At 33.9% G+C, this 21,889-nt stretch overlaps 1 protein-coding gene across 2 annotated transcripts; it reads left to right on the top strand.

Moving 5' to 3' along the window:
- The first annotated feature begins 6,952 nt into the window (after positions 1–6,952).
- On the top strand, positions 6,953–17,385 carry LOC110381131 (uncharacterized). 2 transcript variants are annotated; one of them, XR_002429868.3, is made up of 5 exons: positions 6,953–7,027; positions 9,336–9,518; positions 12,495–12,609; positions 14,111–14,201; positions 16,042–17,385. XR_002429868.3 is itself a non-coding variant. In XM_021341338.3 (4 exons), exons 2-4 carry the CDS (start codon positions 9,347–9,349, stop codon positions 16,046–16,048), a joined length of 294 nt encoding a protein of 97 aa, XP_021197013.1. In that variant the 5' UTR covers positions 6,953–7,027; positions 9,336–9,346; the 3' UTR covers positions 16,049–17,385. The 2 variants fall into 2 exon arrangements, 1 of the variants encoding a protein (XP_021197013.1); XM_021341338.3 differs by lacking the exon at positions 14,111–14,201.
- The last annotated feature ends 4,504 nt before the right edge of the window (positions 17,386–21,889 follow it).

The raw sequence follows: 21,889 nt of genomic DNA, 5'->3' as shown, positions 1-21,889 counted from the left end.
CTAACGAGTTTGTGCCTAGACAAAGACCTAACTGAATAAAACGAAAACGTGGACATACTGATACCTAGTTCACTTTCAGAGGGACAGGTGGCAGTTCAGTGAGATTTTTTTATTACTTCTTGTAATAAAGTTATATGTACCTCACCTCCCTATAAGATCTATGATACTTGGTAAGTATTGAATGCGAGCTTTCAAATTGAGTGATTTTAGAGCATTGCTCTTGTAGCTATTTCCTTAGTGATCTACCTATATTGTTATAAAAAAATAGTAACCTCAATCTTACTTTACATGAACATAACCAACTTCGTCATTAGAATTTTCTTTTTAGCTTTGTATGTATGTATTCTAGTGAGTGAGTATGTATGTAGGTAGTTTACGCAACCTCCCATAAGGTCCTACACAATGGCTTTTGTTGGTATATTTAAGTGAAACAACAGCATGACTAGAGCATACTAATAAGATAAACCTATATTGGGCTACTTGGAACTTTTCTACTTGGAATATCAAATTGTTATCAACAACATAAACTATTGCATTTAATTAAGCAAAATTTATAAGTTTCCTTATTAAAATATACTAAGATATATATATTATATATTTACTAAGATAAGAAGGACAAAAACCAGGCCTGAAAGCCTGCTATATTTTGTTAAGTGTACGTATGTACCTATATTTCATGATATTCCAAATATTTAAAAATACTCTTAACTCTATCTAGTACCTGAGTTATTTTAAGAATATGAAGTCCCAGAAAATGTTCTAAGATATGATTTAGTAAACCTACTTCCTCGTATTATGTATTGAACAGCAGAGTTTCATATGATTAAGACAAATTGCTGTAACGACTATTTTGCCCCTTGTTAAATAGAAATTAGGGATGTGCTAAGTTGAGTTAAATGAAACTCTGCCTTGATTTATTGAGACATAGGCAAGGCGAATTGATCGACCCACTTCTAACGTTAGCTGAACATAAAACCAAAAAACATAATTTACATTTTGCTGTATCGAAAATATACTCCGGTAATTTCCAACCCATTTCCACATAATTGCACAAAGAAAAATCGTGCACCGTATAAAAATACATATACTACACTACGTAAGTACCCATAGAACGTATAGCTTGCACGTTGTTCGCTTGAAAAGATTAATGAGCAAAAATTACGTACTAGCCTTTATTTAGTGTTTAAGCCTGACACACAGTGGTATTTGTAAGGCAAATGTGTTCTTCGGAGCTATTAGCAGTCTGCTCGGGCATCCACGTACTGTATACGTTATACCGCTAAATGTAACAGCCTTATATCATTTTGGCCACGCAATTTGACGTAATTACGAATTACATGAGCAAGCGCACGGCCACGCGAAACTACCGACAAGGAAGCGCCCAACCGTTACTCAAACATGATAATCATCCAGCCGAAACTATTGTGTAATTTTATATTTGTTTTGGTACCTTATTAGGTGTGCTCGTGATATATTACTTGGTTTACTGGAATCTGAAATGACCTGATAATTGTTCAGCGCCTTCACAAGTTATGTTAGCAATCATTTGCTTGACTTTGCTTAGCTTTGCCTACGCAACTTCGCTTTGCAGATGTTATAGTACCTACCTGGCAGAACAAGCTATGATATTACAGGTAGTTCTATAACTGGGAGAACGTTGTTATATTATTACCTAAGTATTAGAAGCGATCATTATCCATAACATAATAAACTTGATCTTACTTATTACATAAACGTTAAGTTTATATTACTTAACTATATATTTCATTTTGAAGATGGGGATACGGTCTATATAAAATGTTAATAATTTAAATTGTTTAATCTACATCGGTATAATTTGTGCAGGAGATAACAAATCCTCTTTACTTTGACTCCTTACTAGAACAAATAAAACAGCCCGTAAGACCTGTAAGACCAATATTCATCAGGTATCCGAATAACGTCAATCAGGTCCCTAATTAATAAAACAAATTAGACTTTCTACCAATTATTCTCATCGTGGAAAATTACCTAAGCTTGAAGCTTTTCTTTAGTAAAGTTTTACGATTTTTCCATTAATTTCAACATCTGTTAACTAGAATATTCATAACTATTAATTATGCGTAACTATATAAATCAACTTGGTAACTTGTTAACTACAGCGATATTATAAGTAATAGGCATATAATTTTTTTTTAACACTTATTTTAATGATTGATTTGAAATGAAGCTGTTAATATTATGTATGATTTATTCACTTTGTATACTTATGTGTAAGCATCCTCAGAAAAATTGAACTGCATATACCTACCTCGTAAAATGAACAATTTATGTTCCTATTTACTCCAAAGAATTTAGAAATTAAATTACAAAATATCAACCTCAAAAAACCTTAATGCTATTTTGTTATATAAGCGAAGAACATTATAGCAAAAAAAAATACCTTCTTCAAAATCAATATCCTATAATCTGACTAAGTATTGCGCAAACCCTTTAAATTCTGCGTAACTGACATAAAACCAAACGTTTGCGGTCCATATGAGTGTATAGGTGCGTTTTCTCATTTAAATTGCGACATCGTGGCTCGTCTTGCGTCCATTGAGCGCTGGACAAACACCAAGAAGGTCGGACTGCGTCTGTGCTAAATAACGATCTTACTAATGAAATATCGCTCTTTTAGATAAAAGCATTTGTGAATAATTTACCTGGATAATTAATTGATTCTCTTTTAGTTGTAATTAGTTTAGTAATTTACTATTTTTGTAGTGTTTATCAAATGGGTAATTCTGTTTTTGCATAAAGCCTATATTCTTATCCTAATAAAATAAACTGCAATAAAGTATCTACCTAAGGCTGCACTTTTTAACGGTGTTTGTCAACTTCTGTGTATTATGTATGTTGAAGAACCGGGTATTTATTTATTGTTTATATGCTATCCTCTATTGGCGGCTGTTTAACGTAAGGAATTCCTCTTGTTCATAAGAACGTGCTAAGTACTCATAAGGTTACTGCACTGTACACTGCTTTAAAGTAAGCACCTTCCTTCTTACATTAGAATAACATCCTATATTTACTTCTACAGTAAACGAATCTGTCTTATATGTAAACTTCACAAGACAGCGACTGAACCAATTAAATACTTTTTCATTTGTTTTTATGGATGTAAATAACAGTATTGAAAATTATATAGGTATTCATCCACACATTAAAATTTATCATATAGGTTTACATCCTTGGCAGTCGTTACGGGCAGTCAGAAGCCAGTCAGTCTGACACCAGTCTAACCAAGGGGTATCGGGTTGCCCGGGTAACTGGGTTGAGGAGGTCATATAGGCAGTCGCTTCTTGTAAAGCACTGGTACTCAGCTGAATCCAGTTAGACTGGAAGCCGACCCCAACATGATTAGAAAAAGGCTCAGAGAATGATGATGATGATAGGGTTTTCAAAAGCTTTCAACCAGATTTTTACGAAGTTATAATCAATGTATCTATTAAATCAACGTGAAACTATCAAAGTCAATGTCATTGCGATTTATGTTTTGGTAGGATTGAATTTTGGACTTTGGTATATTCGATAATTTGCATGGCATATGGCGAAATATGTCCTAGCTCTAAAAAAGTGTTGTGTCATCTTGTATTATTTGAATATAATGTGAATTAATGATGGTTCTTCTTTGAAAGAGTATCAGATAGCTAATGATGCCTAAGGCCCGGTATCCACCAAAGCGGAGAGGAGAGGAGACGAGAGGAGATGTGTTTGAATAAACCAATCCGATTTCGTTATTTCCACATCTCTTCTCCGCTTAGCTTTGGTGGAAATGGGTCAAGCGGAGAGGAGAGGAGATGTCTCAATTTTCTATAGAATTTTGTGCAGCGAGCGAGCAAGCGGCGCGGCAGAGCGGAGAAGTGTCTAGTCGGGCGGCCGGGCCGGGGACTGGTAGAAATTATTCCTTGTTACCCTGTAAGATTTATGAAAACTTTCATCATCAAACTCTAGTGTGGCATATTCGCCATGACTGTGACATTTTATATGGTTATTTATCCAGAATCTATGTTGCCGTCGATAATTTAAATGTTGAAGAATTAATTGTGTTTCTTCGACCTCTAATTCTTCTTCCTCAAGCAAATTCAGATATAACTTTTGTAACGACATGACGTCTTCCTTTCGTAGACAGAACTTGACTGTTTTCGATATCTCACAGCTCACATCTCCCCGCAACGCATCTCTTCTCCGCTTTGGTGGAAATAACCTGCCAGCTTCGCGGCACATCTCCTCTCGTCTCCTCTCCTCTCCGCTTTGGTGGATACCGGGCCTTAGGGTAAGACGCTTCCTGTATTGCAGGAAAAAGCCGTAACGTAGGTTAAAATTGTCTTGCAAACTGCATCTTATTACACATATGGAATTCAATTGTGAATTCAACAAGGCCATTTTTTCCTTTACTGTGACAGCCTTTTTATCGTCCCACTGCTGGGCACAGGCCTCCTCTTACATGGAGAAGGATTTTTCTTTTTGAAAATTTAACTAAACTTTATTTTTAAACTTTACTTCTTTGGAAATATAAAAATGCAGATCTGACTTAGCCTGAATCTCAAAAACCTCATAAATGCATTATCTCGGAATTTGGCAATGAGATTCAAATTCGACAGAGAATATCGATTTTGGTATTGAAGAGACCTGCCTCTCTGATCCATGACCCTTTTGAAATATGTCTTTAAGGTCAAAGTGACAAAATAAATCAATCGGCTTTAAAATATTAGTAGGCAATTATTTGTATGGATTGTGAATCTTATTAATTTCCATTGATACATTACTTAAGCGTAAACAACGGTTTACTATGAATTTTCGGGTTCAAAATATACACTAGTTTTAAGAATAATGAATGTTCATGTTGTCGGTGAAACTTTACTAAAATGTCATTTACTCTCACCTGTAATATCTAACTTGTTTATAAGGAATACAGAATTATAGGGAATAGCATAAAAGTATTAGCAAATAACTATTGTCGCTATTTTCCAACCGGCTCTTGACAAAGAAACGTTTACTCGAAGCATTTTTTGCGTTTCATCAAGCAATCATCCATCTATTTTCGTCTTATTTAACAGTAGGTATTATATAACTGTCACATTATTATGCCGATGGGCCATAGCTCACGACATTCCTACGTCTCTATACCTACCAGGATATCTCACGTGGAAATCCACGAGCTTGAACAGGTTTCAAAGATCTTTGTTCCGAGTGTCAAACAAACTTCTTTGGATGTTAAATAAACGGGTCCCAAGTATTAGAGATGGTTTTATGGACATTTGAACATTTGTTATTGCTAAAATTTCCGTAACATCACCGCTCAATGTAGGTATTGGTCCAGTCTTCTTAGTAAGTTGAGCTCGGAATTTGAGATAGCCAGCTCAATATTTGTAACTTGTATTTTGGCATTCGTAGTACTTAAATATACTACCTAGTGCATAACATACCTATATCGAAAATAATCTTATTTATATTCTTAACAAAAATTGTGGGGAATTTCATTTGGATGAAAACACCATGGGAAATAAGATAGGTATGTATTTGCAAAAAAATCTAGATATTTGTGACCTTTGACCTAAAATTTGAATTGACTAGTAAGTATACCTGTCAATTTCTAAAATAGCATCTTAAGGTACTTATTCGGCGATTCTTACCTAATTTTGACTATGATGACTGCATTATATCTGCAGCACTGAAAGTCTGAAAGTGAATAAAAAGTTCACTGAGACTGATAGTATTTAGATGCTTGAAAAACAAGAGCCATATTTAAAAATTTCATTGTATCAAACGAAGTTATATCTGATTTAGAGAAGATATTGGCTGAATGCGTTTATGTAGGTCAGTTATGCGTAAAAATCATGTAACAATACACGTTTTTAGTAGTTGGTTTAAGATTAATTAGGCACTTGTGAATGTGAGTAGGTATGAGAACTCGCTATAGATATTTAAAGATTCTATATTTTTCCTAAATATTACTGTCCTCATTTGATGTAATAAAGTAAATTATGAGAGGCATCGTGATGATCACTTCAACAAGGTAGTACCTACATGTTGAGAAGTATAAAAAATAAAAAGTTCATAAACAGAATATTTATTTTAATTTGATCACTGTGCCTTAAGGAAATAAATTACTGTTTTTTCTTTTTAAACACCTATCGACGTGATTGCAAAAAAATCACAATTATAAAAGTGTCAAGTGGACTTAAAGTAATCAGTAAAGAATATCGTCCTTGACTTTACCTACTGTTTCGAATGCATTGACTGTGACCTTCATGTAATAGTTATGATATGAGGCGTTCGTTTTCCGAGTGTTAACTTGTAAACAAAACACGGATTTTCACAAATACAGCAATGTAGGGTGTACCTCAGTCATTGACACATAGAGAGCAGCTCGTGAACTTTGAAGAACAAAAGTAAACTATGCCTAACTATACGTCCTACTGTATTTATTTTTATGGTCCGCCAAAATGAGTGCTACTTTCAATTTAAAGTTATTTATAGATAACGAAAGTCAATGTAGAACGTAAGGGACAAACCACAATGTACTCGTATCAGTTTTTATTTTAAAAATAGAAATCAGGTTTACATGTTTTTTTAAGTGCAATAAATATTCCATTGCATTTTTGGTATCTAAATAACACTGATAAACTACATTTCTAACGTTTTTTTTGCATCGAGTTTGTGAAAATATTTTATGAGGCCTCCAGGATTGCGTTTCTTTAAAAATAAACAGGAAGCTTGCACTAAAAGACTTGCATCCAAAATTAGGAATAACTAGTTGTAAAACACACGGATGAAACCTTGCAAATTAACTACTTATCCAGCATGACGAACAAAAGGGACGTCTGTCACGGTGCGTACTTGCGCGTGCGTTTTCCTTGAACCCTACGAAATGCGAGGCTCGAGCGCCCTCCCCCGAAGCATCGTAGTGCAATCTATAAAAGAATTGGACACCAGCTCATTGTCATCGTGTGTCAGTGGCTGCTGCAGTGCTGTGTTGTGTGTACGTTAGCGTATCGACAAGGTACTTGCGTAATACTTTTTTTACGAACCAGTGTTTAGTAGTGGCAGTTGTTTCTTTTCAGTGCGTAGGGTAATCCGAGAAAGTAAAAATAGATTTGATAGTGCACCATTTCTTTTGAAAAAAAAAACTTTTTTTAAATGTTTTTTCTTGAACCTCTAAATTATTTTATGATGTTTTGGAACGTATAAGTATGCTTAAGTAATAAATAACCGTTCTGGGGATAGTTAACATAACTTAACTGATGAGTCATTCCATGTTCGTATATTTTTTGCGACACAGGTGCTATTTAGTACCATTGTGATGGGACAATTAAGCCCAGATATATTGATGGCTAATTTGCATTCGATATTTGACACACCTAAAGCCCACGTGTCAGCCAGTATAATATGATTTCACAAATGAATAATTCATTACACTTATCTATTATTTAATGTCAGTTTTGGGGTAATTATTTCAATAGCTATTTGGGTGTAGCTGAAAATTGATATTATCTTTCGTTTCTAAAATATAATTTTAAATTGCGCTATCATTTACGTTGTAGAAGTACCTACCTATATATATTTGTTGTATTTTGGCGTGCGCCCGTCGATAGGTAGTGAAGCAAATGTTTTCTCGGCAGCCGCAACCGGATCGCCAAGGAGATGGCTAGGAAATGTTGAACGAAAACCAAATAGAAATGTCTCAATTTCCGTTGGAACGCTTCTTAGCGGAATTGCAACATTTCTTTTTCGGAAAATTTTTGGACGGGAATGTGTTTCGTTTATATCAATTTAAAATGAATAACAAAATAATATGAATTTTATTTTCGTTGATTCCGTAAAATTATATGTGACATGATTTCGTTCTTCTTAGCTTTGATTTGAGTTTATTCGGAGGAATATTTACTGCTTTCGATTACCGTAACCTTAGCGGGGATTAAGGAAATTCCTATCGACGCGCCTCAGTAATCCCAATTAGTCCTGATGACTGTCTGTTAATTAACATAGATTAAGAACAGTCGATAAACAAATACGCTTGAGTTCGTTTCAAAGATAATCCGCGATCTGTTACAGGCTTTGGTACGAATAAGCGAATAAAAACATATTTGAATCGGTTCACGAATGACAGAAAAACTTCGCCCTTTTTAGAGTCGGTTGAAGCCAGTAAAAATCTTCTTTAGAGCACCTGCTTAGCTTATTAACATACCTACAATGCTAATATGTGTTAATAGTGGGGACCATGAGTTAGATGTTGGGCAATAAAAACATAACATAGGCTTGTTTTTGAATACCTACTTACTATTTCACGTTAATTTATTTTAAACTTTATTACGATTGATTTAGTGTAAGAGCAAGGGACGATTAACGACAAATACTAAGTTCTTATTCCCTGTCGTAAGTGTAAGTTAAAAACTTCAATATCAATTAAAAGCTTGCTATTAAAATGCATCACCGCAAAATGTTCTTGATAAAAGCTGGCACATAAACATAAAACTATAATTGTTATGTTGTGGGTAATTCGGCAGATGACACAGGCTTCCATAACAGGTAAAAGCATTTAATCGAATCTCCAGGAAGCACTTTCAGCTACGATAAAATTATAATTTACAATGACAATTTATGAAGGAGCTCGTGGCTACTTAGCCATTGTCAACAGCCCCCTGGGTCGATCGATAAGGTTAAGCAACGCTTGGCGCGGTTGATCCTTGGATGGGAGACCATTTTGACATGACGAGGTCCCCTATATTTTGGAGGGCACGACTTTACATACATATGTCGCAATCGTTCTGTGTAAAACACAAAAAATTATAAATCAAAAGGGTAGATTCTGATGTAAAAGTCCTTTTACGGCCTCCTTCTAGCTGATTAAGTAAATATCATAATATGTATATTATGAAGCAAACTTCAAGGTTTTTTACATGAAGTAAATTATCGAATGTACAGATGTTGGTAGGTATGTAGTTCTGATTGCCGTCATCAAAATAGAACGGGTTGTGGGAATAAGAAATAAATAAATAAGTGCAATGTTTGTAGTTCCTGCTTGAAAGTTGTTTCGTGATGTCAATATGCCTCTTTGCCTTTCCTATCTTAATAAAAATAATGTTTAATTTTATTTACCTTTGATACCATTTAATTTTAAGGCACTAGTTGGACTGGACTGTGCAATAATAAAAGGGTAATGTAATTCGCTGTCGTTGCGGGGTGCGGTTGTCTTTTTTTTTTAAAGACACACTCTCTTTCTTTCTTTTATTTCTTTATTAAGAGTATTTATTTCTTCCCCATATTTACATCCAATACTTCTAACATAAAGTTTTTTGACCATTCCCCAGAATCTTCAACCATGCAGACCTCAACCATTGTAGTTCTTGCGTGCCTCATCGCCGTGGTGGTTGCGTACCAAGAACCTCAACCCTTGGACGCGGCACAGGAATCCTACCTCGACACTCCCGAACATGACAGGAGTCCAAGGAATAAGAGAGGTCTGCTGCTCTTGAAGAAGAAGTTGCTTCTTGGTACGTACTTCATTCTGTTCGTCCTGTTCCTGGATAAAAGCCTCCTCCGAGATGGGAGGATTTGCGCAGTGCGGAATATTTTTAACTTAAGAGATGCGTAGGTACTTATAATTTAAGTCGTGTTTTTTTTCAAGATTTCACGAAGAATTAAGTGAAGTATGTATGTGCGATATTTAAACCATTAATGGATAAATATTAAGCAAATTATTAGCAGCGGCAGAAATAAAGTTCCATTTAACTGTGTACTTATAGTTACTATCATGAGCACATTATTCACAGCGGCAGAAATAAAGTTCCACTAACTGTGTACTTATAGTTACTATCATGAAGGCAGAATTCGTTCGGCACAAACTTTTTTCAATCCTAGACAGAAGCAAATCAATACGTTACCGTGTTTCATAGAATTCCGATATAAATAGGGACAGGCCAATTAACTAGTGAGTAGAAAAAAATACTAAGAATTGAATAACAAAACTGATAACTAGCCTTTATTTTTAATGTTTGTCTAAAAATTAAACCTCTTTGAAATGGCAGTAACTGTTGTTGAAAAGGCTCAATAATAAGGTAATATGTGTAGCTGAAAGTTGTTAAACCAAAACATCACAGTTCTCATAATTATTATTGGCACGTGAAAATGTTTCGGGCCTGTATACTAATTCGAGCAAAAATGTCGTCCAACATTTTTTTTTACGGACTTTAATTTACTTAATTATTGTCATCAAACTAAACGCAAATATATTAATTGCCATTTTGCTAATAATCAAATATTTGACCTACAACCACGTCGAGCATGTAAACATTTAATTTTAACATGCCATCAAGGTAGCGAAGACCGTGTTTAGCTAATAGGGCTCATGGCCGCTTGAGCTTTGTCATTCTCTCTCGTGATCATCAAAAGGCTAAAATATTGTTCTAGAAATTTACCGAGGAAGATTTCTTAACTTCAGGCCGCTTTAGTTCGTGGTGTTTGGTAGTTAACAAGTTAACAGTTACTAAAAGTAGCTTTAACTTTAATACATAAATAGGTGTCGGTAAACTGGTCTGAATTTCCACAATTTTAAAAGCAAAGCAAAAGGAATCTTAATGTTTAATTGAAATGATTAACACTATGTGATGTATATTCATTCATTTTAACATAGTAAATTGAATGAAGTGAAAATTACATACATTTGCACGCGTCAAATTACGAGAGTTAGCCGTGAAGTGACATGCCTTGCATGACACAGCAATTTTTATACAAACATGGCATTTCCAAGTGTTTGACCATTGCTATTCATAGCGTTAAAAGTTTAAGAAATAATTCAACATGCATCTTGTGTACATAAGCCTTAGAATACGGAATATTGAGGTAAATTAGTGTGGGAAGTGTGAGAACCATTGTCTCCTATTAGCGCTTATGAATGAAGTTGCATACATTTATTGGGAAAATAATTGATGTTAATAATTGTCTAGATTTTATGATCGTGCATTAAGATAGCAGTTACAAGCCTTTTATAAACGCACGTATTATTATTGAATAAAGCCAGCATTTTTCTGGTGAAGTGTTGGTGTGAACAACCCTGTTAATTTTTTCGGAAAATGCGGTTACAAAAACTCTTCTGAAAATAATTTAATCCTCGAAACTAAAGACAAAAAAAGTATGAATTCAGTCTATTACTTTCATAATGAACGTGTTGGTGCTTCGATTTAATATTCTATTGATTATATAACGTCGACCTCCGTCCGAGCCCTCAGAAAGTATTCCAATTATTCAGTAAAGTAAACTGACGATGTTTGTACACCTAGTGTGTCAATACTAACCTACGTTTATTAACCTATTTCCTTTTATATTGTATACATAGTAAGTGTACACAGAATTACGTAATGTAAATAAATTATACAGAATACAGAACATAAATATTCTTGAATAAAGTTCAGTGAGTTTTCTAAAGAAACTTGTACATGTGGTCTAGGATTTGAAATTGGAAAATATTCTCATAATGCTGTACCTACATATTTGTAAGTAAAGTCCTTTCATGTCGCGTGTTGCGACTTCGATTTTCACAACAGACTAAATATTTGTGCTCAGGCGGACATTGGCCTTCAGATATTTGCCTACCGTCGGGATCGCACGCACGTTAGATTTATTTTCAAGTAATCCTATCTCACACATTACACAAGCCTAAATTGCTGCAGTGAGAGGTAAAGCGTCATTGGACTTAGCTTTGTGTATCGAATCGTTTAATACCATGAAGACTTTCTGGCTAAAAATAAAAAGTTATAATAGATAAGTAATTAGAAAGTTAATGCTAAATTCGTAGCAAGTCAGTGCTACGAAATAGGGAATCGTAGCGCTACGAGAGCAAATTCCAACATTCGTAGCCATACATTAACGAGGGATATTCACAACGTAACGCTAGTTTAGCCAGTAAAAGACGTGCAAAGCTAAAATTTGCATCGTCTGCGTACATGTAAACATGTTTTGGTACGCAAATCATTATCCCGGTCGTTAGGCGGCGCTAATCCACTGATGGATGTAACAGCACTCGAGGCAGGATTCCCGATACGCGTGCTCTGCATCCGATGCTAAAATATTGTTAGAGAAACATCACTACTTGCACGTTCTCCTACTTTCGCTATAGGAATACACGCTTCGGTTTTGGCCTAGAAAGAAAAACATTGTTATGATAGGAAGTTCTACTGATAATTGCTAACAGTGATATTTTCATGACGATTAAAAATAAATCGTCATTTTTTTATTAATAACAGATTAATCAATGAATTTTTGATGTATGCGCAGATATTGCATATAAAATTACGATGACGTAAGACCATCATTGGTTCCTTTAGACATTGTCTACGGAGGAAGGAATTTGTCATATTGTAACTGGCACACATACTGATATATTGGACCCACAAACATTTTTGAATTTCGAATAAAAAAAACGTTCTGTTGTCTCTTGTTTTTATTAACTGTTCTATTTTGTTTTTCTTCAGGTGCTCTGGGCCTAAAAGCAGCGAAGGTCGGTGCTGTGGGAGTCGCTGGAGCTCTCGCGCTCAAAGCTAAGGCAGCTAAGCCGAAAGTAGCAGCGGCCAGCTTTTTCCACCATGGGTAACTTTTTAATTCTATTTTTAATGTAACGGGAAGAATTTTAAAATCACGGTTCTTAAAAAGAACTACGACAGTTCGTAGAAACAGTTAACAATTTTGTTTCAAAATATTTTCATCAGCTCAAACTTCCATAGAAAACCCTTCTCTTTAAAACCTTCAGAAATATTCGTGGAAAATCTTAAAGAAAATTTTTCCTTAGTAGCGACCAAAATGGGCAAAATGTTACTAACTGAATTCATGGAGTTTTCGTGTTATTTGAAAAATATGAATAGTAACACTAAAATATTTTTACACACTTTTGAAAAGGTTTAGGATCCTGTTTGCTGTCAATAACAGCTTATAAGAAGAAGATTTATTTAACTCACACTTATGAATCATAGTTTAATTTTTGCGTAGTCATGATTGTCCTTTATTTTTTTATTATAGCTGTGCCTAAAAATAAACATAACTAAGGCAGATTGGAGCTCCATATAGAACAGAACCAATCAACAAAATTGTTTTTTAGATTTTACACTGAACCATCAAATTATGTCTGAAATCAAAAACTATTTAGCTTGAAAAATACGGCTTCAGAAAATATACCTACCTAAAACATTCTAAGTCTGATAAATGCAATTCTGCAAACCGCATCAAAATCAGTACTGCCCAACGTGAGATTATCGCGCATCAACATACATACAGGTCAAATTGAATTTTCTTATTTTGAAGTTGGTTAATAAACCAGACATCGTGAAACAATGTGTCTAACAATGATACTCGCAGACCATGTATGCTTTATTTAATAAATAGTTGGATTTGTTTATTCTTATCTACACATTTCTGTTACGGTAGCTGATGTTCTACTACATAATAAACATTAATGAATTGATGTATCTAAATAAGTTCTGATGAATAAAGTCAAAAGCCTAAGGTAAAGAGATCAGACTATAGACGATAGGTACGTATCTACATCCTGACAGTATATAAACTAACTAGAAAACCTTTACGTTTTACAATGTTTAATAATCACACCGATCAAAACTCAATTTTCAAATAATTTTCCATATTTAGAAATCATTCACCGAAAGCATGATTCAATAGTTCACTCTAATAAACACGTTCGAATCGAGAGCCAATAATATAGAATCGATTAATTAGTGAATACTTACTGGTTCGGAATTCTGCTATAATTTAATTAATATGAAGTTAAATACATTGGGAGCAAATTACTCTGTGACTCAGCATTTTGGAATAATATTGTTTCTTTAGGAAAGTACGGACTAAGTAGTTCGTGGAAATTCAAAATTAATTAAACTGTAGTGTACTAGAAGCTCGCTAAAAGGTTTATGTATGTATGTATATTCATATCTCTCACTAACATAGTCCCAATTACCATTCCCATTAGTATTAAGTAAGTTTAAGTTTCCAAAACCTATTCGTTTCATTTTCAAATTACATGTTTCTTTCTTTTTATTTATATTTATTGATCTACCAATTATTTGTATTTATTTTTATTATACAGGGATCTACCGCTGGTAATTAGGTACCATTAGTCGCGGCAACTTCCAATAGCTCATAATAAGTCAGAACGTTGAGTAGCAGAGAAGTTTCATGTCAGTATTTTTTTATTATTATTTTGCACGTGCACAACGTTTTTTGCATCCAAGCATGAATAAGTATAGAGGTCTTACGGTTTAAAAACCTAAGCTATCGATCTTTTCTTTCATACTCGACTTATACAAAAAAATGGACTTGAGGAAAATATTTAAAACATTTTTCCCTTTAAGGCAAACGAAATGATGAAATAAATTATAATTTATTGCTATAACTGCCTACCTGACATGTTAAGAGACACATTTATGAATCAATGGTTTAAAATAGATGCCATCGGTATTGCTTAACCGATGATCTTTGAGAAAGAGTGTCGTAACTAACTGAGGTCAAGGTTGGCTCCAAAGGCTGCAAGAATGGAATGAAATTATGAGGATAACGCCATAAAGAGCCTTCTTCTTAGTTTAAGGCCTTATAAACATCTTGTCTATTACCATTAGAAGGAATTTATGCATTCATTTGTATATTTTTTAGCTTATTGAATGAATTGAAATATTCTAACAGCTCAACTTTTGATAATTTTAAACGAAATCGCATACTCAGTTGTCATGTATTTTACAGCACTTTTTTGCACCTTATGCATGTAGCAGATTGCAGTTTGTACTCTTATTGCATTACCAAAACAGCTTACCGTGTTAAAACTTAACCTTTACGAGATCCAAGTAGCCTTCTTCTTAGCAAAATTAAACAAACATCTTAAAACGTACCGTCATGCTCATCGACACATTCCAACTGTTTATGTGACTGTCACATTATGAAATGCCTAAATAAATTGAGCAACTAACCGCAAAGGTAAGGTTTGAATAGTTTTTAATTTACAATGATTATAATGTTAAAAGATTAATGTTAGCTGCTTTTGACGGCCCGACTTGGCACGTAGTGCTTGAACACAATTATGAATTTTGAGAACTCCCTTGCCTACTGTCAAAGACTATAATTGAAACTAAGCTTAAACCTATTATGAGAACGTTGACACTACATAAATTATTTATTAATTAAAATATTTCATATAAAAAATAAATAAGGCTCGTATTTAACATTGAAATAAATATCATTCATTTAACCTTAGTACCTACACTAAATATAAACTGTTTATGTTAGTATATATTTACTGTTCTCTTTTTATGTAATACGTAAAGCAATTGAATGTTACTATTTATTCACGCTTATGAGATGACATCGCAATATTTGCGGTTTTACCCAAATCGAGTCATTGAACAACGCCCAATGAGATACTTTACCTTTGAACCTTGAGTAAGTGCTAATTCGGTATTCTAAATAAGTATGGAATGACAATCACATCCGCTTAAACTTAGCTAATTAGTAAAGTTTTATTAACTAAATAAGTAATATTAAACCGGTATATCATCTCTATTTCACCTTGGTATGTGATCTATGGATAGTGATGGGTATATCCGATGGCCAACGATTGGCCAACATGTTCGGCAAAACCATAGACTTGAATGGAATGCGGATTTGAAGGTGATAAAGAGTAGAAATAAAGAAATCGTTCACCCATATACGTAACATATATTCTTAGCACATTTTGGACACGACACTATTTTTTATTGTTTTGTTTTCCTGCATTCTAATCTTTCTCACGCCAGGCTACTTTAAAATATGGTTTTTAGGAGTAGTTTAGAGGCACTCAGAGATGCTTTTTCACTTCTTGCATTTTAGTAGTCGTTATCCACAAATTATATGTAGTAAATTGCAATCATATGTTTTTTGATGTAATATAAAGGTAACAAGAATAAAATGGATGTGAGCAGTTCAGATGGACGGAATTTACTCCTGAAGTATTGCTGTTAGGGTAATTAATATTTTCTTATTATTTTTCAGTTGGTGATTGCCTGTACTGGGATTTTTCTTACAACGCATCGAGTTCGTCTACGTTCTAAGAGAAATCGGTATGATGTGTTAAGTAGTGTTAACAGCTAGGATTTCGTTTTAATCTATGAGAGGCTTCTGTGTGATGGGTATTTAGATTAAACGGATCATTTTATAGGTTATAATTTAGAGACTTACGTGACGCTTGATGGCAACAAATTGTTTGAATCGCTTCCATTTGAGAATTTTAAAAAGGTCGTGCATATTTTAAACATAATCCATGCCATGTTTTTGTCATATTTTGAATGGTTCACCTGACAAGTTGACCTGAGCTCCATTTTGTTTTTTACTTTGATTAAGCTGTATGACTTGCATCATGTATCAGCATAATCGTTGACATCTCAAGTCAGATCCGTGCCCGGTAGAGGCTTACCTAGAGGCTATTAACAGTCCACTGTAAATTCTGAACTCAAATATTAAATGACCATGTCTATCTGTCAGGTAAAGCATTTGCTGAAGATTTTATCATTATGTGATTCTTTGATGACATTGAAGCTCAAATGCATGCGAATAAAGCGCCAAATGTGACACCATAGTAAAAAGGGTTGTTATATTTGTGACAAAAACTGAATAAAAGTTAATTGAAACAAACCATTTTGAACAATAACATTAATTAAACTTTGCCCATTAAAGATCATATATTTGCTCATGAAATAATTACTGCCATAATTTAATGTATTATTCGAATGGTAATAAAAGCATTATGCAATTGCATTAGTCACAGGCTTCCAGGTTGCTAGCAATGAGGTAGACTGATGTATACCTAATTGGTAAACAGAAGCGCACACGCATAGATTATCAGGTTCAATATTTGTTATGTCATCAACGTCACGTAAACTTACATTATATGTAAATGGCCTGTTACATAAACCTAAGATTTAATATAAGTCAATGTTTGAAGGAATGCCATAGTAGATAGTTTATAAGTTTTACTTTAACACACATTCAAAATTTAAATATCTGGTCAATTTTGCATAAATAATTTTTCTGCAGAAAATATTGAATACGTTTTGAGGCTAAAAAAAAATAATTATATAGTTAACGGGTCTAGTCTATCATGAACTGCAAAAGGCGCTGTTTTAAATATATATTTTTTAACAATGCCCCATTATGTATTTGTACAGGTCTTCAAAAATGCGTCTGAATCTAAAATTGTACACTAGAGCTGTAAATATTATAAAGAAATATGTGAAGTTGCCAATGTGGCGATGTTTGTTATAATATTTATAACATAAAGTGCCGAGGCGATTGTCATTTTTTAAACGTTTTATAACGAATAAATGATATACTGAAGGATATTGGTTTTTATTTCATTTGTGATCCCTGTGTTCTGATTTGGGCTGGTTTTAGGTAGAGCATCAATACTTTTTTATATTGCATTATTTTATCCTTCATTTGAGTAGAAGGGGGTAATACAAAGTAAAATATTTCATATTGCAAGGACTTAAAGAAGTACTTATGAATTTAGATGATAATAATCGTTTTGTGAGCGACGCATTTGAAAGTTTTTAATTTAAACATCAATAAAGTTTAAGATATAAAAGCTATGCACTTGAAACTTTATACTTTCAACAAGTCAACTCTGATATAATCTGGAAAGATCTCAAAAAGGTAGGATCTTATATGCGAGGACACAACTATGCTTCTCTAGTAGATACTCATCTCATTTTACAGATTATTTTATTCTAATGGCTACAACTAAACCAGTTATATAATTTGATAGTTCTTCTCTACCCAAATTCCCAACACATTAATTTGAATCTTAAAGATCCTTAGACGACACTAAAGAACCGTTGCCTACCAATAATTATGTGAATTCCATAAAGATATATTAGTTAAACGGGTAAGTTGTTAACAATGTTAACAAACGGTTTGTACCCACTGATTTATAGAAGTTTATAAATTCATTTGAAAATGAGAGAAAGGCGAATGACCTTATCATTTATTTTTATAGGTACGAACTTTGCGCCGTATTTTCTCGAGGATTCGAGAAATGACAGCATCGTTTATGATAATTAATTAAAACATTCGATGATTTGGCAAGTTTGAATGATGTATCAAGTTTTCAGATGATTCGGCGTCACATTGATTGAAAATTTAAATAAAGTAGGTATCATACTCGTCATGTGAAATGATAAATACATAAATTTTCCAAACACAAGACATGATAATGTATTTTTCCGTTTCCATTAAAAGGAAAAATATTGTCGCTAGTTTTAAAAATATGTCACAGATTAGCATATCTTCCAACGGTCGAAATAATTCTTACTCATATAGTTATTAGGCATGCGGATTCACAACCGCAGTACATTGCTATGACCAGACAGAACGGCGCTATTGCATATTATCGCTTATTCAGAGTATACAGAAATAGTATTAATTGGTACATCTTTGTAGGAATATTAAGTACATATATTGGTCGGAAATTGTCTTGATTTTTTTTTCTTGTTGAAAATAATTTCTCAGTCCTAGCATAGCTACATACTCAGAGCGATAAAAGCCCTCGTTTTACCCCAGGATTTCAAAAACATGTAGGGAAGTGTTTTTTATATTCTTGAAACATACTCGTAGATTATAGATAAAATGGTAGTCGTAAGTAAATTTAGCTAACACTCCTAATAATTTTCATGGCACTAAGCAAGTGCACTTCGTTTTTAAGGCCGGCAAACATACAGTATGTTCAATGGCGTTCATGTGGGACTCAAGGTCTAAAAATAACTCGCTTAGAGTGTTTTACTTAGTGCTTTTCACATTTGAAATATTTTCTCGTTCGCTCCAGTCTAAGCTCCGATTTTAGGAAAAAGTGTAATCCTCTTATATATTTGACAATTGTGAAGATATAATATTAATAGACAGGAAAAGCTCAAGGACGCTTATTTATGAGAGCAGGTTTTCCAATTTTACACTTTTTCATGGAATACTTGTCTAGGAGCTTCAAAGCTGCGATTATTCAACTTGTTATTATCTACACTGTTCATTAGTGGATTTTTTTAAAGGCGCCCATTACGACCTGGACGTTGATCTAGGAAATATTGTAAAATAAACTTTTATATTCGAAAAGTACGCTTAGCATGGGGGTGGACACTGGACAATCGTTTTTTTTACATTTTCTATACAGGTACTCTCGTGGAAACGTATTGAACGTTGGGCACAAAGGGTGCAGAAAACACGTTCCGCACACCCCGTGCTAGCCGTGGGTTCTGTTAAAGCTCAGTGCAAAACTCTAGAAATCAAACGTACCAAACGTTTGATCAAGAAAAACACAACACTTTGTTTTCGAACTTACCAAAATTACAACTAATTAATTTGTAGGAAAAATAGATAAAAAAACCCACAGTTAAAAAGCGGAAAGTTTTAATCGAAAACTGTAAAATCCAGCAATCTAAACAGAGGTCAAAGGTGGTCAAAGGTATCGCTTTCAGTCCATAGACTCCATCACAAGTCGTTGACATCAGAAAAAAGCCTGTTAGGTGACAAAATACAAAACAGGCAGAGACAGTTTCTGTTATGTAGATATTATTTGGCAAAACACATGATTTGATAATGTCATTTAAGAGAAATGGTTTCTTGGAGAAAAATAAACCTGTTACGTATTGAGGTGTGATATTGAGAGTAACCGCACACTGCAAACTTTTAGTCGGCCAATAGTTTTGTTTGGGCTTATAAATCAGTATGAAGATGAATGGCACATTACAAGGATTAGGTATTCCAGGATCAGACCGGCTGAAAACTTTGATGGAAAGGAATCAAGAATTACTATAAAAAATATTTTTTGCCGATCATCGGGTCAAGCGTCGGTCGACTGTTTAGTCTGCAGTATGCTGCTACTGGGTACTCTCAAGGTTTATTAAAAAACTTAAATCTTCCTTTAATACTATTTTAAATATTATCAATTAAAAAAGCTATTCGTTTTACTTAAGGGTGTTTAAGAATTTACCGTTTTATGTGATGATTTATATAGGGTTACGGCGGCGGACGGCGACGGCTTTTAGCAGTACCGCAATAAATTATTATGCTTGACGTCGTGAACTTGAACTTGGTTCAACTTACAGCCAAAACGGATAGGTCAGCAACTCGAATAATGTTTAGAAAGGAAATCGCGTAACACAGGCGAGTTAGGCTTTCGTTTTGTTTATTCAGAATACTATAATGGGTATTTTAAGTGATTTTATTATTGTTTTATTAAATTAGCCCAGGAAAAGGAATACCTAAATACCAAAATTTAATTTACGAAATAATGCCGTGGGTAAAATAATAGAGTTCTTATTTTAAATAAGTAGTCTCCCACGCAAATCGTAATTATCATCGAGATTTTCTTGGTCGAATTTGGAATTTACTTAACATTTTATAAAGTACACAATCTATATTTTTCTTCCATCTTGCTCCTCACCTGGTATTTCCTTATACAAAATATGCTCACGATTGTAAATTTTTCAGTACGTGGAAGTGTTATCGTTGGATTGCGTTCTTTGCAGCAATTTTTATGGGGTCGTATATTTCGAGGGGAAGCTGAGCATTTTTTTTTCTGTCAAAGTAATCTTATGCATGGTTTTATGGAAGCTTTCTTTAGACAAATTGTTAAACATAATTGTTTGCATTAATGGAAGGCGTCAACAAATGCCTTATTTCATTTAAGTTTTTTTATTAGCTTAACTTTATTAAATGTTGTAATTACCTGCCGTTGTTAATACAAATATTTTGCTAAGTCCCTTTCCATCAGTGAATAACTCGATCGAATAATTTTTATAAATTAACAAATTATTTAACGATAACATTTCCAATTGTATTCGTTACTGATTCATTATTGCATATTCCAACGATGCGTAATAATCCTTATTTGATTGGATCACTATCGAGCGCAGGCTTAAAAGTGTATATGATTCAGTGGAGGCAATGGAAAACTGTAATGTATTAAAATATATTTCATTGTGAAGGACTGCGGCGGCTTTCCTCAAAATATTCTGGGTTTATGAGCTAAACACCTGATAAACTGGGTACTATATATGTTCGCAATTTACCGGGGCACCTCCAGATTTGCATACCAGAATTGGATGATTCAATTTGGCATACAAAACTATGTTGCTATTACGTAAAGTGTAAAAAAGTTAAGTGATCCTGATGAGGTCATTCACTTGTAGCGTGAATTGTTTGACATCAAACAACTTTCCGCCGGTATGACGAGAAGTGACAAAAATTCTATTTGTATTGACGTTCATTTACTTAAAGGAATATTGACATTGGCACTTGACGACACTTTACTTTTTTACATAAATGGTATAGTGGGTCATTAGATGTATGGTATGCATAGTTACGCGTCTATGTATTTGATCAAAACTGTTTGATAATTCGCTTCATTTGGTATATCCGTATTTTCTTAACCATTCATAACCAATAGGTATATGAAACGACTTTTTAACTTTGATTTACCTTATGCGAATACCTTGCTACAAGTAGGTACCTTTACCTAAACAGTCCAAAGGCAACATCAACGTTAGCTTACGTATAACATTACGAATTAATTAGCACAATTCCCAATGCTCTCGTCGCAAATATACTCGTACATTTGTAGTGTAAAACTCTCGAATATACTCGACATTATTCTAACGAACTAGTATGATGGCAGGGCACAATATAATTCTCAGGTACGAGTACCTACGAGTAGCTTTTGATTAATACCTGTGGAATTTCTGAAGCCCCTACAAAGTTGAGTTGGCGAACTATGGGCAGCAAATATTTCATGTTTATAATTACGTATAATGAATATTGAATATCTGAAACTGTTGAGCCCGTTGCGTGGTTA

The sequence above is a fragment of the Helicoverpa armigera genome, chromosome 3, assembly GCF_030705265.1.
Source record: "Helicoverpa armigera isolate CAAS_96S chromosome 3, ASM3070526v1, whole genome shotgun sequence".
NCBI lineage: Eukaryota > Metazoa > Arthropoda > Insecta > Lepidoptera > Noctuidae > Helicoverpa > Helicoverpa armigera.
This window is presented reverse-complemented; position numbering and strand designations above follow the sequence as displayed.

What these genes read in the sequence shown, in the direction of transcription:
- LOC110381131 (XM_021341338.3), top strand. Translation starts at nt 9,347, where the DNA reads ATGCAGACCTCAACCATTGTAGTTCTTGCGTGCCTCATCGCCGTGGTG. An exon ending in GAAGAAGAAGTTGCTTCTTG is followed by an intron (nt 9,519 to 12,494) that starts GTACGTACTTCA and finishes GTTTTTCTTCAG; the next exon opens with GTGCTCTGGGCCTAAAAGCA.